Genomic DNA, 16,859 nt, shown 5'->3' with positions numbered 1-16,859 from the left:
AACAACTTTCCGTCCTGGGCTCCTATGAAAAAGAATGCCATTAAGACGACAGCAAAACAGATTAAGAAAACCATTGCCATATAGATTGTTGATAACTTCTAGAAGTGGACCTGATAGACTTGCGGCACGATCTAAGTAACCACATGTTTTTAGCACTATCGAAGTCGTTTGCAGTCGGCACTTTCGGGTGCCGATGTAACAGAATCATTTGCTGGCAAAGGTAAAATAAAGTAGTGGTAGTAGTCTCAATTGGGGGCCACAGTGTCACTCAATGAAGATGTTAGGACTAACTTGAAAGCTTTCATTTGCCTGGTTTATATCCCCAACAACACTCACCGACGTAGGAGCTCTACGATAGATGTTGTTTACACAAAAACAATATCAGGATGAGAATGTTCCTCCAACAGGATCTGCATTGGATTCGACATTTCTAAGGGCTCACCTTGAGTGTTATCAGTGGAATCAGGACCTAATTCAGCATCCCAAAAATCCACCATTGTTAGATTATAGATGGTACAGAGTAGGGAATGCATATGAACCTGTTGCTTGTACCAACCCCTGTGCACCAGAGCTTATCGTGGAACTTTGTCGCTGCTAATGCTCGAAAAAGCGTTGCTCTCCTTCATGTACATGTCAGTCAAATGGGCTCCGGTGTACTGAAATGTGGGAAAGTAATCCGGACCGATGTGACAATATGGAAGAGTGCGAGCTAGACGATGATGAAAATTTACCAACCACCATATTGTTGTTTTTTGAGAGAAACTCTCGGTCGCTTCATTCGCTTGTTAGAACGATCCTTTCACTTTACGCCCATTTTGTATACCTTGGTGTAAAAGAGCTTCTCCCACCTGAAATCAAAGTATCAGGTACGTATCCATTGTTTCTAAACTTACCTCAGTTTTATGGTTATTAACTTTTCTCTTCGTGTTGAACGTCAATGTTGCAAGTAAATTAGAATCCACTTTAGGCGTCTGTCCGGCAACTTTGTTACATATTATACTTAATACAATTCCCACTACAAACGTGCATAAAAAACCAATTACACCATTATACATATATGACAAACGGTATAGCCAAAAATACTCCCTAAAATTGAAATTATTACTACTTCTGTGAGTATCAGCTGACAAGATACTCACCGGTCGTCTAATTTTGGGTGCGATGTGGGGCGCACGGAAATGGTTTCGTTGCAACCACTTACTTGTACAGGCAGTTTCGGCAAGGGTGGTCTTGGGCCACCAAATGCAGCCCAACAACAAAGCGCAATTCCAGCAACAAATCCCGTCATCGCTCCCTTAAATTTCGATCTTAGACTTCATCACAAGAGACAGTTACATACCTTCTGATTGGCACTTCTCGTAAACATACCTAAACTAAATAATGCAAGAAGCGGTCCCCCAAGAATACCAATAAAAGATCCGGTAGATTGCATAAGGCCGCCTAACATATGCGCCAAGCATGCTGATCCTATGCAAATAAATCCAAAAACCAAGGATATGATTTTACTGTATAAAGATAACTTATCGTTTGGAGGGTTTCGGCCCGTAGCTTTGAAATAAATGGGCTGTAAAAGTAAAGGTTAGACTTTAGGAGGGGACTACAATAGCTCACCTTAAAGTAATCTTCCAATGTTACCGCTGCTAAGCAATTCAACGAAGACGACAAAGTGGAAAGTGCAGCACTGAATATACCAGCGATAAAAAGACCGCTCAATCCAGGAATGTGTCCCATCGTCTGAACGACGTAGTAGGGAAGTAACTGAAAACGAATTAATCATGTTGTTACATTTCCAGTGTTGTCGTCACCTGGTCGGAGAATCTAATACTTTGATTAGCAATAGGATCGCATTGGTAATACCTGGCGTAAATCACCAATCCAGTAAATATTGCGCTAACATTAAGGCCTACTGATATAGGTATCCTTAAATAAACTGCCTGACGTGCACTCTTTAAATCCTTAACGCATAAGTATCTCTGTATCTGCGATTGATTGGTACAACTCAATGACAGATATAGTACTCCACCACCTATTATTAACGAAAACCAAGAATATCGAATTGTAGGATCGATGTCAAAACTGGAATTGCATCATTTGTGGCTTACTATAGCTACTAAAATGAAGTTACTTTAACAAACTCGTTCTGTTCCCTTCCTCTGCGATTCTCCAAATTTCTGAAAAGCTTCCTGTTGTCAGTATTGCATGTATCGGTACGCAAGTTACTGCTGCAACCATGAGTAGCGTCTGAAGTACGTCTGTTACAATTACAGCCTTCATGCCACCAATAGTTGAATAAAAAGTACATACTGAACCTAAAAACGTGTTGGCAAAAGTGGAATCTTATGATCGGATTGGATTCTGACCTAGACTTAAGATCGCAACATTTTTCGATATTCCAGTAACGGCATCTAAGGCAAGAGCCGGTGCATACAAGACCATTCCTGACTGGATAGTCGTTAGAATGGTATACGTAAGGGAGCCAGTAAGTCTTGCTACCATCCCAAATCTCTTTCCCAAGTACTGAAATTGGATTCATGGTACAAAACCAATTCAGCTATAGTTTGGATAGTGTATATATTAATTTATTTATTTATAATAATAATGATGCTTTTTGAGGTGCCCTTGCAGAAGGTCTTAAGCTGTTCTATACTACTTCGGTATTTACGTTACGAATTAAGCTCGGAATTAAGTAAACTGCAGAAAAACCTAATTCGGAGTAACCAGCAGAAACTGATCTAAGGAAATGTCTCTGTCACATATGAAGAATATTTACCTCAGCCCAGGTTCGAACACCCGACCTATGTGGCCCAACGCTTACCACTGAGCTACACAGTTGGGACTAAGTAGTATAGATAGCAGTCAGAAATCTGTAGGATTTACAATTGCACGTAAGTTTCACAGTTTTATTGAAATGTAATTTCTTTGAACTAGTGAAATTAAGCATAATGTGGAAGTGGGATTAATTAATAGTATTCAACTTACCTCGTACACACTCGTTAGTTGTAAACGAAAAAATACAGGCATATATGTATACGAAAAAAGAGGCCCAAAAAGAATGACTGCCAAATTTAATACAGTCTGTTGAATACCGTACGTATAACTCTCACTAACACCACCTAATATGGTAACTGCAGATAATGAAGATGCCATTAACGAAAATGCAACTGGTACTACATGCATGTCCCTATTGGCAAACAAATACTCCTACAAATCACATTCAGTAACAACCTAAGTTTGATCAATTGTTTCACCTTAACAGTGTTCTGCTTGCCTCCTGTAAAGTGATAGTATATTCCGACTCCCGCTGATATGAGTAAGACTCCAGATATCACCACATAATCCCAGATACCAAGGAAAAATACATGCTCACCCATTTTCGCCACTCGATCATCCAGTAATGGTTGGAGCCTAAGCAGAAGCAACTCGTCTTGGCAAAGAAAATTCAGTAATTCGCAACATAACCCTACTTTGCATTTCGCCAATTACCTTTTAATTAAATTTGTTGTTAAACACTTTACGTAAATTAGTATAGAACGTATAATTTGAAAATGACGAAGCTAATAAAATCACATAACCAAACGGTATAGGTACATACTTAAATATGATAATTCCTTCCATTTCCAATTATCAGTAATTAAATTTTTGTAAAAGCTATTATGCAAATCTATTATCAAAAATATAATGAAAATGGCAATTTTTTACTTATGCAAGTGTATGTTCCGCACATCTTATTCTCACTCGTAATGTGCTGTTTGCGAAGTTAAGTCTCAGAAAAATAATATTCGTAAAAGTTAACCCAGTCCACCTAAAGGATTTTTGTAACAGTTTATGAATATAATTTGGGAAAGACTTTAGATAAACTTCTAGTGTATGAAATATAATTGGCCAATTTAATATAATTTTTATCTAATTTACTAATACGATCTCTTAACGTTGTTACATTTTTAATTTGTTTCCTCTATATTTCCTAATTAAGTTCATGATTAATTCTTCGGAGAAACCATTTGTTAGAAATTTCTTTGATGGTGGGCATTGCACAATTCTTTAATGTAATTTTGATGTGAAAATGCAAAATGAATTAACCAACAAAGTTCGCAAACAAAATTTTCCCTGTATGTGAGTGTGTTCAGTGTCCACTCCGACGTATTGGGAACCTTAGATAAACGTCTAATCAAAGCATTTTGTCAACGTGTCGGAAAAATTCGCAGGGGGGTCACTTTCAACCACAGGGATACAAATATTTAATCATTGGCACGATCATTGTAAAGGAGGATCGTATTTTAGTTTTGAGTCTAATCTTACCCTTAATTTTATCCGCGAAAACTTGTTATATTAATTGTTGAATGGGGTGGCGAAGAAAAAGAACACAGGAAACTCACCTCAATTAGTAATAACTAAACCTTTAACTTAACCGTTTATATGCAGGTACTTGAACATAGAATTTATATCTAATCTACGTGCACGCATTTTTTTCGGAAATAACTAAAATTGCATTTATCAAAGTGAAAGTAAACCAAACTCGCGTTTAGTTTAAATTGCTCATTAACAAGCGTATCAAAGTATGTCAAACCACTCGGTCATTCAACCATTGCCTGTTTAAATTTTTTACTGACCGCACTTTTTATAATTTAAAAGTCTCAATTAAATACTCAAATGCTTCTAGTAAAGGCAAGCATATGTACATAGTAAAAACGAGATTCTTCTAGTAAAGGTAAACATATCGCATATTTCAAATTTCAAGTGTGCGCATGCGCAGATTTTTATTTATAAGAATGCCATTCCTTTGTACTACACGTAAGTAGATGGTTCGCGCAGTACTGAAAATTCCCTATAGCTATTAGTCGCTTTATGGCGAGAACCAGTTTTTATTTTTGTTCTTACCGGGAAATCACGCGTTGCAGCTTTGAAAAGTTTATCTTGACCGCGATTAGAATTCTGTGCTGGCAGATTTACTATCTGCATCTAAGAAATTACTTGTCAAATAAAAGTTGACGCTTGTTCAGATCCACACGTCACGCGAGCTTGGATACCTTCCTCACCTCGCAGATGAAAAACGTTTATCGCTAATAGGGTATCACACATTCAAAAAATTCTTCCTTCGACACAGTGGAATCATGCTCCTTCGGAAGAAAACCCAACGAAGGATCCAGAGGATTATATCCTTCGCAACTCATTTCACATGACTGTTGGTGGATTCAGGTTTGTCACAATCTGTAGGCAGTTATATCAGGATTTGGTATACGATATCGGTTTAGCGTTTCCAAATTTCAAGGCCTTATTCCTCCTTTAGCCAAATTTTTAGCTTTTATCTACAGCGTTTGATTCCCCACTTACGTCAAATGGTGGATAATTTGGCAAATTTATCCCGGAAGCTATGCTAAAATAGAAAAGATTACAAACGGTACATACCTAAATATGACAAAAATTTTACGCATTCATGAAACCATTCAAACCGAGATTCAAACGCCAGAGAAAGAGAAAAATCACATGAAATGCAAATCAAACTATCTAGAAGAAAAATAAAAAATGTGTGTTTGACACTCTTCTGAAAAAGACGAAGAAGACGTTGAAGATGTTGTATAGAAAGAATGTCATTTCCACGTGAATTGGGAAGCGATGATGATAAATGACGTCAAAAATGCATCAAACTTGTTATGAAATTAATGACATGGCTTACGTGTCGAGAAAGAAAGTTAATGATTTTAAAGGATTTTGCTTGGCTGCACGAAGATTTAGTACATTTTTAGTAGGTACTGTTCTCTTGAGTAGGTACCTCGTTTCACACTCGTAATGAGTGGTGCCATTGTCACATACCCACGCCATTCTTATTAGTATACTAATTTTGTTTGTTTTAATTAAAATTGTCCTAATGATACATTTACACTTTTTCATGAATTATACGTATATCGAGGACCATATTATCGGAAAAGTTTTTCGTTGATGGAGAGAAAGCTCTCAGTCGCTTCAAAACACTGGTTTAGAACGAATCTCATTACGCCCATTTCGTATATCTTAGTGTAAAAGGGCTTCTCCATACCTTAGATCAAAGTATCAGAATCAGAAACTTATTTATTCTTACTAACTTACCTCAGTTTCGTCATATTTTTAACATTTCTTTTCGTGTTGAACGTCAGTGTTGCAAGTAAATTAGGATTCACTTTAGGTGTAATTCCTGTAACTTTGTTACATACTGTACTTAACACAATTCCCACCCCAAACGAGCATAATATTGTTGTTTTTTTAGAGAAAACTCTCGGTCGCTTCAATCGCTTGTTAGAACGATCCTTTGCCTTTCACTTTACGCCCATTTTGTATACCTTGGGGTAAAAGAGCTTCTCCCACCTGAAATCAAAGTACCAGGCACGTATCCATTGTTTCTAACTTATAGTCCAGGCAATACAGAACATATGAAGACCTTAGCTTGCAAAATTAATGGTAGTTCTGGAAATAGGCTTACTTTATGTTTTTTGGGTTGCTGAATCAAAATTTTTAACTTCCCACCAAAAATTCCCTCCGCAACCGCCCCAAATCTTGAAAAATAAGAAAAAAATATGTTGTTTTAAGAAATCATTTTTTGTGGTTTCACAAATAAAATACCTACACATTTGAAATGTAGATATACTATGCAACCTAAAACGTCCTAAAAGATTTTTACGTACTACGCACGTAGGGGGCGCTGGCGAGCGTTAAAGTATGCTCATTGGCGACTCAGGCGCACTTCGCTTAACAACCCACGGCGTTCGTGTTCGCTCTCCCTTCACCCACTTTATCTTTCGTTTTAACCCCCCCCCCCCCCCCCTTCTTTAATCTCTCTTATTAGCGCATTTTTGCAAATTTATTTGTAAAAAGTAGCTTTTAATCTCACTTTGGCTGGCTGGCCGGCTGGCCGGCTGGCTGGCTGCAAATGTGGGCGCGTAGAGGAACTCTTGTAGAAAGGCAACGGGCGTACGTGTATCTACAAGGCCGTGAAATTTGTCAACCTTAGGGACATGGCTACATGATGTGGGGTTGGCGACATCTGGGCGTCATCCTCGAGCGTAGTATACTAACGTGAAGGTTTTTCGGTTTTTTCCTATCTTCTACTACAGTTTTGGTCCGATTCTTTTCAAATTGGTGTCGTCGGAAAGATGTTGTAAACGCGCACAACTCCTGCGTGGCGGAATTTTGTTTTTTGTATAGGGGCGAAATTAACGACCTTTTGCGAGGCGCGCGCGCGCGTCTTCGAGAAGTAGTCAACTTCGGGCGCCTTTTACCTTCCGTTGCGAACTCACGCGGTTTAACGTTTCGTAAATCTCGAATCGCTGTCTCTCTTTCTCGTATCGCCAATAGAAGCGAATTGCGAGTGAACGGGACGTCGGAAATGGCTACCGTCAAAGGGAATGTGGTAGCCCCCGACACGATTTTAACTTTAAAAGCGAATTGCGGGTGCACGCGTGGGAAACGGTTAGCGAATGTAGTAGCCTTCGGCAAGATCTGTTATTGATGGTTGAGTCGAAAGTGGCTAATAGAATACTGACCTGCCACACAAAAATGCGCTGAAGTCCCTTCGATTTCACACGAGGACTTTGATAATTTTTTTTTAACATCGGGAAATCAACCCTGAACCTCCAACTTTTCTCCACCTATTTTCAGACAAGTTCAGAATTAAGAACATACCTACATATTTAACAAATATACTTTTACTACTAAATTAAATTAAATTATTTTAAAAAAAAGTTTAAATTATCTACTCTTTCCCGTTTAACTGCAGCTGAGGGCCCACAGCTAGGTTCATGCGCGAAAAAGGTTTAATTGGTTTCCCGTTTTGAAAGTATATTGATGATCCATTGTTGAAGGAAGACAAAAAGGAAGTTTAGGAGCGACTAATCTGACAATTTTTCCGTGTTTTCAGACTTAGGAAACGTTGGACCATCAAATTTACGTGATTTCCCCAAAATAATCTCATCCTCTGCTTGTCGATCTTCTTCATCCAAATCTTCGACGATATCTTTAGGGCTATTGTCGCGTGAATTGTTGCACTCGAGGCACATTATTGAACATTTCAACCCACTTTTCTTGCATCTACACGCGCCACGACAGCATTTTTTTTTACACCCAGGAGATTAACTTCAGAATTTTGGTGTAGCGGAAGGTTTAAAGACAGTGACAGGAGATAGTCCGTAGCTAGTATTTTTCCAGCTCCATTTTTGTGGTTCCATGACATTTTCTAGCCAAAGTTGAACTTGATGGTACGTCCTGAGATACAGCAGTCATGGTACCACTAAAATAAGGAGGTAATAATAATAATAATGAACTGATTTTTACCTGTTTTACCCATAATTTGACATCTTTACTCTCTGGCCTTTGTAGCATTAAGTACCTAAGGTAGAATGCATCTGAAATGTATCCATATAAATATTGGTCTTGGTTCGCTGGGTAGGTACCTATGTTCGACACAATTAAAACATATTCAATTACACGAAACGCGCAATTTAAAAGCATGCTATGAATCGCCGTAAAATTGGATTATTACTATGACAAATGAGCAGCAGTTAACCTTATCTGAACTAAAAGCAATTAATCGTTAAAAAAAATTGATTTTCATGATAAAAACAATAGAATTGCAGCTAATAACGACCAATAAAAGGTGGTTACATTAATTGCAAAAGTTGTGTAAAAGCACTTCACTTCAGTGCGTGTCGCTGCTTGTAAACAACCAAAAAAAATGTCCAAAATCGCAGGTTACATCTTGCTTGCCTTCTTTATCATTCTCGCACTAGCTAGCGCAGAAGAAGAAAATGGACAAAATAAGACAGGTGCGTTTGCGTATAGTTAATTGTAATGGAGTTCATGACATTTATTGTGGTTCTTTTTCTGCAGGAGTTATATCTATGCGCTATTTTACTACAGCCGATTGTGACGAAAACTGCCATCACTTGTGCAAAGGAGATCGTTGTCCCATTGGAGGATGCATAGGGCAAGTGTGTTACTGCGGTAGCTGCAAATAAGCATATGGTATTATATGCACTCTCAGTGAAATAAAGATGTAAATTGATCCTATTGTTTCTTCCCTTATACATTTTGGTAATTAATATCTCTCTTTTCCCAGTCTAATCTGAAAGATTTGGTAGCGATTCATACACATAATGGAATGTTGAAGACTAATGAATTCCATGCAATTTATTCGAAAGTATAAGCAATAAATTGGTTTTGTGGGGTTTTTATGTGTTGAATTGGCAACCACTACTCAGTAACGATTAACTAGCGAAATAATTCGTTTTCCGTGATCACAAAGATCCCTTTAATACGTAGGTAATCCTTCCTATCGTGCTGAAATTTCTTCGTTGCCCTTGGAACGCTTTTCCTCCTTTATGCAGGCTGTATCCTTTTAAGGGGCGGCAGTACAACTCAAAAGGTATCGACAAACCCCAAAACACCTTAGTAAAAAATAATTTGTGGACAATGCTGATTACGTAGTAGATTGCTAGATTTGTACACAGAATCGTTTAATGTAAAAAATAAAACAAATATCATTAAAAGGATACAGAGAAGACCGTATACACCCTGTATAAACGAAGAAATAAAAGACAAAAATGAAAAATTTCGGGGTTTTTCAAATGTTTTTCAAGTTTAATAGCTTCGAGCTTCTGGATTGACCGAAAGATTAGAAATGCAGCCTTAGTTCCTTGGTGAACACTCTCCTAATTTTTTTCCAAGATTTTTTCAATTTTTTCCCATATTCATCTTCAAGCTTCAGTCTGTTTTATAATAAACGCGATTAAAACTTTTTTTCCAAGTTACTATTATTATATATAAAATTCTTTTTTCTACGAAAGTGTAGAAACACGATTGTTTTTGTAGGTAAATTGATTGTGAAAACAGGTCTTTGAAACACTAGTGCGGCAATAGTATATTAAAGTACAAGTGACATTTGACGAAGATTGTCGCACGAGGTAGTTTGCCGCATAAGCCGCGTAGCGGCGAATGCGGCAAAAGCCGAGTGCGACAATCTTCGTCAAATGACACGTGTGCTTTATACTATTTTTTCTATTTCGACTTTTATTTTAAATAATAAATTATACAAATTATAAATATTGCCCTTAGGCGTTGTTAGGTAATTTTAAACTATCATTCAGTGTATGTTGGTAATAGACACAATTCATTTATTTTCACGTTGGCTAACCTGATTTCTGTATTTTCAAACTTCAAACTTTTAATTATTTGGTCATAATTCCATTTTGCGGCAGTTATGATAAATACGGATGACAAACACGTCTCTTGTACCCCACCAGAGATCCAAGAGATTGCCAATGAAGCGACGTTAAATTTACTGCCTGTAAAATCGAAAGTAAAGTACGAGGAGTACAAAATTTTTGAAAACTGGCTGGCCGAGAAGGGGAGTTCAAAAAGTAAGCAAGAATGTACTGCTGGCATATTTTACTACGCTAAGTAAAAATAAAAAAAGTTCTACCCTTTGGAGTATATATTCAAAATTAATCGGAATTAATACAATCGGTCAAGTTCCTCGTACGTTATTTACACTTTACAGGTTATGTTTAGTTTTGATTTGACGGATACCGTTGACAGCAAAAAAGCGAGGGGTACCAATCCAACAAAATAAAAAAAATAATGCGTTTCTATTTCTTTCGGCATTATTTCTGTCTAGAAACGCACGCAAACTGGACCAATCAAGTAAGGTTTCGGTATTGTTTCCACATCGAAATAGAAAAAATAGTATGAAACACGCATGCCGAAACGGTCATTGAAAAACTCGTATAATAGGAACACTCGCTGGCGCTCGTGTTCCTACATTTATACTCGTTTTTCAATAATACCGTTTCTGCACTTGTATTTCAATGTACTATTTTATTATACCTGAATCACAATCCCCGTTTTAAACACTCAAATGCGTGCGAAAAAAGGCCTTTAAAACACACGTGCTTTAAAGTTGCTAAGTAACGATACTTCAAGTATGACTTTTGAAAATGTCATCTGGGTGAAATAAAAAATCTTCCTAAGTCGCTTTCTGTAAATGCAGAACATTTCTTTGGCTTGTACCTATCCTTTGGTTGAAGCTTTCACAAACGCGCGTAATTTAGGGTATGCTTCCAAATCTGTTCCACTTTTTAATCGCAGCACTGCTTTAAAGTTTTGAATGAATGCACCAAAATATAGAAGATTTAAATACCTTTGACATTTCCTTCATATATGCCAGCATTATTGATGCATTTAAGACTTTATTTGTAAGTATCTTCCTATTCATCCGTGGAAACAACTTTTCATATGCTTGATAATAGGCTTTACTGGATTGAGATTTTACACCTACCAACGTTTGTTTAGATTTTACAACAAGCGATTTAATGGACGGTGTATTATCTTTTTCAACGGAAATCGTTTTATTCACAAAGACGACAATTTTTATAAGCAAACGTCAAGTGACATTTCCATGGCAATCGTGAAATTACGAACACCCAGCCCACTTAATTGACATGTATTCGAGTGTAACGTCAATATGATTTCATTGAATTTCCTATTTTTAAATTATACTGCAGGTATAATAAAAAATACTATAAGATACACGTCTATAATTGGTCTTTAAAGCACTTGCAACGTTAAAGGCACTCCGCTTTGCGTCGTGCCCTTAAACTCGTTGCGCGTGCTTTAAAGACTTGATTATACACTTGTATCTTAATATACTATTTAAGTAGATTCTGAGATCATGTAGATTTATCTCACGTTCCTTTACAGTCCCCCCAACAAATTCTCCTTAAGTTACACTAAATATCCCCTCCAATTCCCTTGATGTTCGTTATAAACGCCCTTCAAGTTCCTCTTGCATTCACTACTCAGCTGATTCACCAAATTTTTGTTAAATTCCCGTTTTATTTATATACTCTCTAATTTCAATGAAGTCCTTCTGCTCAAATTCGTATAACGTTTTTCCCAAGTCTCTTAAGTCTAAGCTGTTTAAGTCTAATGAGTTAACTACAAGATTTTTTAAAATTCATGGCTACTTAAGTCTTAACTACTTTCCAATTCCTTACGAGGTTTTCCTCGAGTTTCCTCCTTCCATTATCCACTAATTTCTCGTTAAATTTCAAGTTCTTACCGAATTCTTCACTAGTTCTCTTAAAGTCACGTTTCTCTACAGACTTTAAGTTTTCTCATAAGCGACATTCAAGTTTCTCAAGTTATATTTAAGCTTCTCAGGTTCTTTGCAAGTTCATTTCAAATTCTAAAAACTAGAATGCGATCCTTAAATCACAATATGATGTATATATTTTGGAAAATATAATGTATAGGGGCTAATGAGTACGATACTGATTTTTTTACGATTTCTAACCATGGCAAGAATGCAAAGGATAAACGAGAATCCGAATTGAAAATAATTAAAACTGTAGAAGGAGATAGAGATAATGTAACAACAAAACGGTATGACTAATTAACGACTAATAATAAAACAATATGGCAGTAATATCTGAAAGTTACACACTTAAAGTTAAACATTATTGGAAATTATCGATACATTTGGCTGTGAAATTAATAATCGTGATAATAACTACAGTCCTTTATTATTGTGCAATAGCTATATAATTTCTTGCGAGAAAGGCATAAATTCGTGCCTCATTAAGTCTATAAAATGCCCATAAAAGCATCGAAGCATTATTAAATATCACAACTACCAACTTGAAAATTGGATCGAGTTGAATCCGAAAAGTTGCAAAATGGACAAGTTCAAAATCTTTATGCTTTTTGCCGTTTTTATGACTGTTACCGTTGCAAATGGAGCGAAAGTCCCCATATCAGGTATCTTCTAGCATAACTTATTGTGGTGTACTTATTGATATCTATTTCTAGTCATAACCCATCGTTATTTAGCCCCATTTGAGTGCAACCACAATTGTCGTACCGTGTGCAATGGAGACCACTGTTTCATGGGAGGCTGCGTAGGGCAGGTGTGTTACTGCGGTAGTTGCAGGGATACGAAAAAAGCCTAATTGTCATTTATAACTTTCGTGCATTAAACAAGTTTTAGTAAACATACAATTGAACCAAGATCTTAGAATAGGCATGGAGGAGTAAATAGGTTGACACGCAATGCCCCCAGATCTATACCTGAACTAATTTCAGCATTTTGGAAATGTGATTATGCCTTACTGGTCAAGCTTGTAAAATGGGATAATCTACTAGATATTCATAATAGAATGTCATTTTGGGAACTACACCCCTTATTTTGCAATGTTCAATAGTTGATAGAGTAAAGTGAAATTCAAAATCTCCGTACAGTTGACCCGCCTATAGTTTTATTCTTTGTTTATAATTCTTTGTGTTTATAGAAAACAAATTGCACTCTGCTTCTGTTAGAGATACTATTTTTTTTACTGTAGAGGGCTAATTTCAAGACATCGCTCCCATCGCACGTTATAGGCAACACGCGCTGTGCATGGTTATATTTCTTTGCACCTACTTATACCCATGTAAGTTACATCGATCATCTTACAACCAGACCCCACATACTAAACCGAACGAAAGTGAATTAGGTGACTTCCTTTTCGTACTGCAAAGAGAGCTGCAGTCCGCACGAGATATGGAAGCAACACAATACAGTAAAGAATAGGAACTGTATGAGGTACTTCCTCCACAGAACAAATTGTTAGTCGTCGACTTTCGATACTCTCGTGAATACATAAATAACTACTTAATAAAACAATATATAGACAGAACCAACTGCACAGCATAATGAACAAACGTGATTCAATAACGATGCTGAAAGTAAAATTTAGTGACCGACGTTTACTTTTGCGCGAATATGCCTGCTCATCGGCATTTTCGCAAAACGGTCGAAGACGAAGTTTTTCAGATGTATGGTGAGTTGCCTAACCGTAGCAGTATGTCACCACAACTCTACGTTTAATCATTGTATTTAAATACAATGGTTTAATATAATTCTCGCCAGGAGAGAATGCCGGTTAAAAATATCTGATTCCGGTCTATAATCGTATATTTTTCATATTAAACCATACTATTGTAGACCGGCATCAGGTGTTCTGTGACCGGCATTCTCTTTTGGGGAGCCTAATATACTATTTTTATTAATATAAAGAATCACATGACACAGAAGCATTATAAAACCTTTCACTAAGAAGTAAAATTGTGGTCAAAACAATTTGGTTGAGTTCTAGAATCTATACAGGATAATACAAAATCTGGTAGGCCTTTTGAGGCAAGAACACAGTAGACAATAAAGAAAGTTGGAAAGACGGAGTTGACAGATCGAAGAATTATAGTTTCATTATTGCAAACAAAGTTCAATATCAGAAGAAACAGTTTTCAAAATTTTACATAATTTACACAAAAGGTGTAGGGATGAACAAAGTATCCTCGAGATGGGGTCTTTAGATCCTCACACCACAGTAACTGCATATAAAGAGTGTGGCCACATGCTTCATGTCCGCCATGTTTTTTCCAATATATCATTGAACTGATTGGTTTAACCGAATTGGTACATGTTGCGATGATTACAATATATTATGGAAAGGTGACCTCACCACCTTGGTTTCCAGGTTAATTTCTACCAATGGGGTGTATTTGGTGAAAGTCTTCATAGAGTCACTGTACAGCCCCGTTAGATCGGTGCGCAAACTTTTTAAGTCCTCGCCACCTCAATCGCTAAAGGGGGTCACCCTTTTCTTCTCCTACAGAAGAAGAAAGATTCGTGATAAAATATTAAGTTTTTGGCGATTCGATAAACAACCTTCAGAGATTTGCAGAAATCGACCTCATACAGGCCCAAATGGAAACGGAATAGAAAACTGTGAACAAACATCCATGGGCTCAATGCTCGATGTATTTCAGTTGTAGTTTTAAGATGTCCAAACCGAGAGGAGCCATCATTTTATACAAAACTATTGACTGTTTTTGGAAGAACGTTCAATGATGATTGGAAAAGACTTTGAATTCTGCTGGAAGCATAATATGGTGACGTCCTTTGAAATCATTGGAGCAAGCAATCAAAATGCTTTTACCAGCTTCGAAGGTTAATTGTTTTTCGCTTTTGTTGGAATAGTTGATATTTATGGTCCAGAAACAGTAATTTACGCTTCGTTAAATTTATGTGATCGTTACTAACGGTAAATATAGGTGCTTGAAATTTTGGAAACGAGCTTCTTTCAGCTGTATAACCTGCGGTAGGGTGCCAGACTAAGAGACGCAAAATGGGAAAAATTCAAGTAATCCGACTTACTGTTATTTTTGTTATATTGCTGCAAGCAGGCCGCAGTAGTGCCATTGATCCTCCAGGTGCGTACTTTTCTAATTTGTTTTTTGTAGGTTGCAGTTCTGATTTATGAGGAAATTTTTATTCCAGATATTTTATCCTTGCGCTACTTTACGGCAACAGACTGTGTCCAAAATTGTGCTTACTTATGTAAATCGGATAATTGCCTCATTGGAGGATGCATAGGGCAGGTTTGTTATTGTGGTAACTGTATGCCTACATGAAGTACTACATAATATGATTTGGATACAATAAATAAAAAAACATGTGTAGATCGACTATTAAACACTAACTTTAATCTAATGGCAATTTTTTTGGCGGTACTATTCGTCGCAAAGTGCTCAAAATGATATTCCCCCATGCATAATAATTTTCTTTCAAGCAATGGATTCGACTGAACCGTTGAACAAAGATTAAGAACAAACATCTTGGCTTGTGGACACAACCACCCAACGTTACGAAATTTGCCTTTGTAAGGTTTGAGCTCGAAATTGCTGTGGAGAAAAAGTGCACTCAATGCCGAAGATCAAATTGTTAAATAAAGTGCATGGTCAGGAAGATCTACGGAATCAGCCCTGCACTGCGTTGTAGGGCAGATTGAGAGATCGCTGCACTATAAAGAGTCCGCACTGGGAGTATTCATAGATATAGAAGGGGCTTAGGATGGTTTCCGAATGTCACCACGTACTAGAGCAAGTAGCAAGCAGCAACACCCTTGAGCTCGTATGTGTCAAAGGGCATGCTGGAACGGAAGGTAATGAGAAAGCCGATAAATTAGCCCGACTGGCCTCAAAACAGGCGTTTTATGGTCCAGAGCCGGCTCTTCCACTTACAGTTAAAACTGTAAACAACCTAATAACTCAAGACACCCAAACCCAGCACAGAGCTAGGTGGAACTTGATGTTAGATTGTCGCCATGCGAGAGAAGCCTTCAGAGGACCATCTCGTAGCTTGGCGCGTTTTTGTACAGGGCTATCAAGGAAGAACCTGAGGTTACTCGTGGGCATACTTTGTGGGCACTGTAAACTAAACAAGCACATGCACTGCATGGGTTTGGTGGAATCACCATCTTGTAGAGGATGTTACACAGACGACGAGACGGCATACCACATACTCTGTGAATGTCCCGCTCTAGTCCAACTGAGACGATCCATGTTGGGGGAATCCTGGCCGGACATGGCTACGATTAGAGCCGCCTCCCCTTCCAGCGTCCTAAGGTTCATCTCACGTGTGGGATGGCTTGAGTGATGTTGAGGGGTCGGGCGACCCTAGTCAGGGAGGTAGTACAAAGGGCCCGAATTTGAGGCCTAAGTACGCGTGGACACTGTTCACCCTCCTATCGTAATCCAGAATCCAGAATCCAATGGTCATGTTCTTTACACTACAGAATAAGGTGCCAGAACCCCTACAGTCCTTAGAATTTAAGCGTTCGTGAGAATGAACAAGAGTCCAATGTATTTTTTCTATTGTCATTTAAAAATTGTGTTAATAGAAAATCTATTGGTCATATTCACGAACGTGTATCATTTAAGAACCACGGGTGTGTAGTGTAAAAAGCATTTAAAATAGTGTCAGTAAATTTACTGAACGAAAAGATAACTAAATT

The 16,859-nt window shown here is 37.5% G+C and overlaps 1 protein-coding gene and 5 long non-coding RNA genes across 7 annotated transcripts; 3 read left to right on the top strand and 3 right to left on the bottom strand.

Moving 5' to 3' along the window:
• Positions 1-201: 201 nt before the first annotated feature.
• Positions 202-4,657, bottom strand: LOC116172180 (putative sodium-dependent multivitamin transporter). The gene is made up of 11 exons (XM_031489332.1): positions 4,300-4,657; positions 3,249-3,405; positions 2,980-3,201; positions 2,361-2,517; positions 2,126-2,309; positions 1,806-2,076; positions 1,612-1,758; positions 1,340-1,564; positions 1,140-1,294; positions 894-1,086; positions 202-848 (listed from the first exon to the last, which is right to left on the bottom strand). The coding sequence occupies exons 2-11, from the start codon at positions 3,369-3,371 to the stop codon at positions 786-788; spliced, it is 1,740 nt and encodes a 579-aa protein (XP_031345192.1). The 5' UTR covers positions 3,372-3,405; positions 4,300-4,657; the 3' UTR covers positions 202-785.
• A 2,999-nt stretch (positions 4,658-7,656) lies between these two features.
• Positions 7,657-8,502, bottom strand: LOC116172447. Of its 2 annotated transcripts, XR_004145664.1 has the most exons (3): positions 8,421-8,502; positions 8,311-8,372; positions 7,657-8,257 (listed from the first exon to the last, which is right to left on the bottom strand). It is a non-coding gene; the product is annotated as an uncharacterized LOC116172447 (long non-coding RNA). The 2 variants fall into 2 exon arrangements; XR_004145663.1 differs by lacking the exon at positions 8,421-8,502 and having other exon boundaries at positions 7,659-8,257; positions 8,311-8,408.
• A 58-nt stretch (positions 8,503-8,560) lies between these two features.
• LOC116172446 lies at positions 8,561-9,032 on the top strand. Its single transcript, XR_004145662.1, has 2 exons — positions 8,561-8,792; positions 8,857-9,032. It is a non-coding gene; the product is annotated as an uncharacterized LOC116172446 (long non-coding RNA).
• A 3,603-nt stretch (positions 9,033-12,635) lies between these two features.
• LOC116172386 lies at positions 12,636-13,267 on the top strand. The gene is made up of 3 exons (XR_004145647.1): positions 12,636-12,783; positions 12,835-13,055; positions 13,108-13,267. It is a non-coding gene; the product is annotated as an uncharacterized LOC116172386 (long non-coding RNA).
• Positions 13,268-14,252: 985 nt separating this feature from the next.
• Positions 14,253-14,933, bottom strand: LOC116172387. Its single transcript, XR_004145648.1, has 2 exons — positions 14,732-14,933; positions 14,253-14,672 (listed from the first exon to the last, which is right to left on the bottom strand). It is a non-coding gene; the product is annotated as an uncharacterized LOC116172387 (long non-coding RNA).
• Positions 14,934-14,979: 46 nt separating this feature from the next.
• On the top strand, positions 14,980-15,556 carry LOC116172385. The gene is made up of 2 exons (XR_004145646.1): positions 14,980-15,276; positions 15,344-15,556. It is a non-coding gene; the product is annotated as an uncharacterized LOC116172385 (long non-coding RNA).
• Positions 15,557-16,859: the final 1,303 nt, after the last annotated feature.

This window comes from Photinus pyralis, unplaced genomic scaffold, assembly GCF_008802855.1.
Source record: "Photinus pyralis isolate 1611_PpyrPB1 unplaced genomic scaffold, Ppyr1.3 Ppyr1.4_LG5, whole genome shotgun sequence".
NCBI lineage: Eukaryota > Metazoa > Arthropoda > Insecta > Coleoptera > Lampyridae > Photinus > Photinus pyralis.
This window is presented reverse-complemented; position numbering and strand designations above follow the sequence as displayed.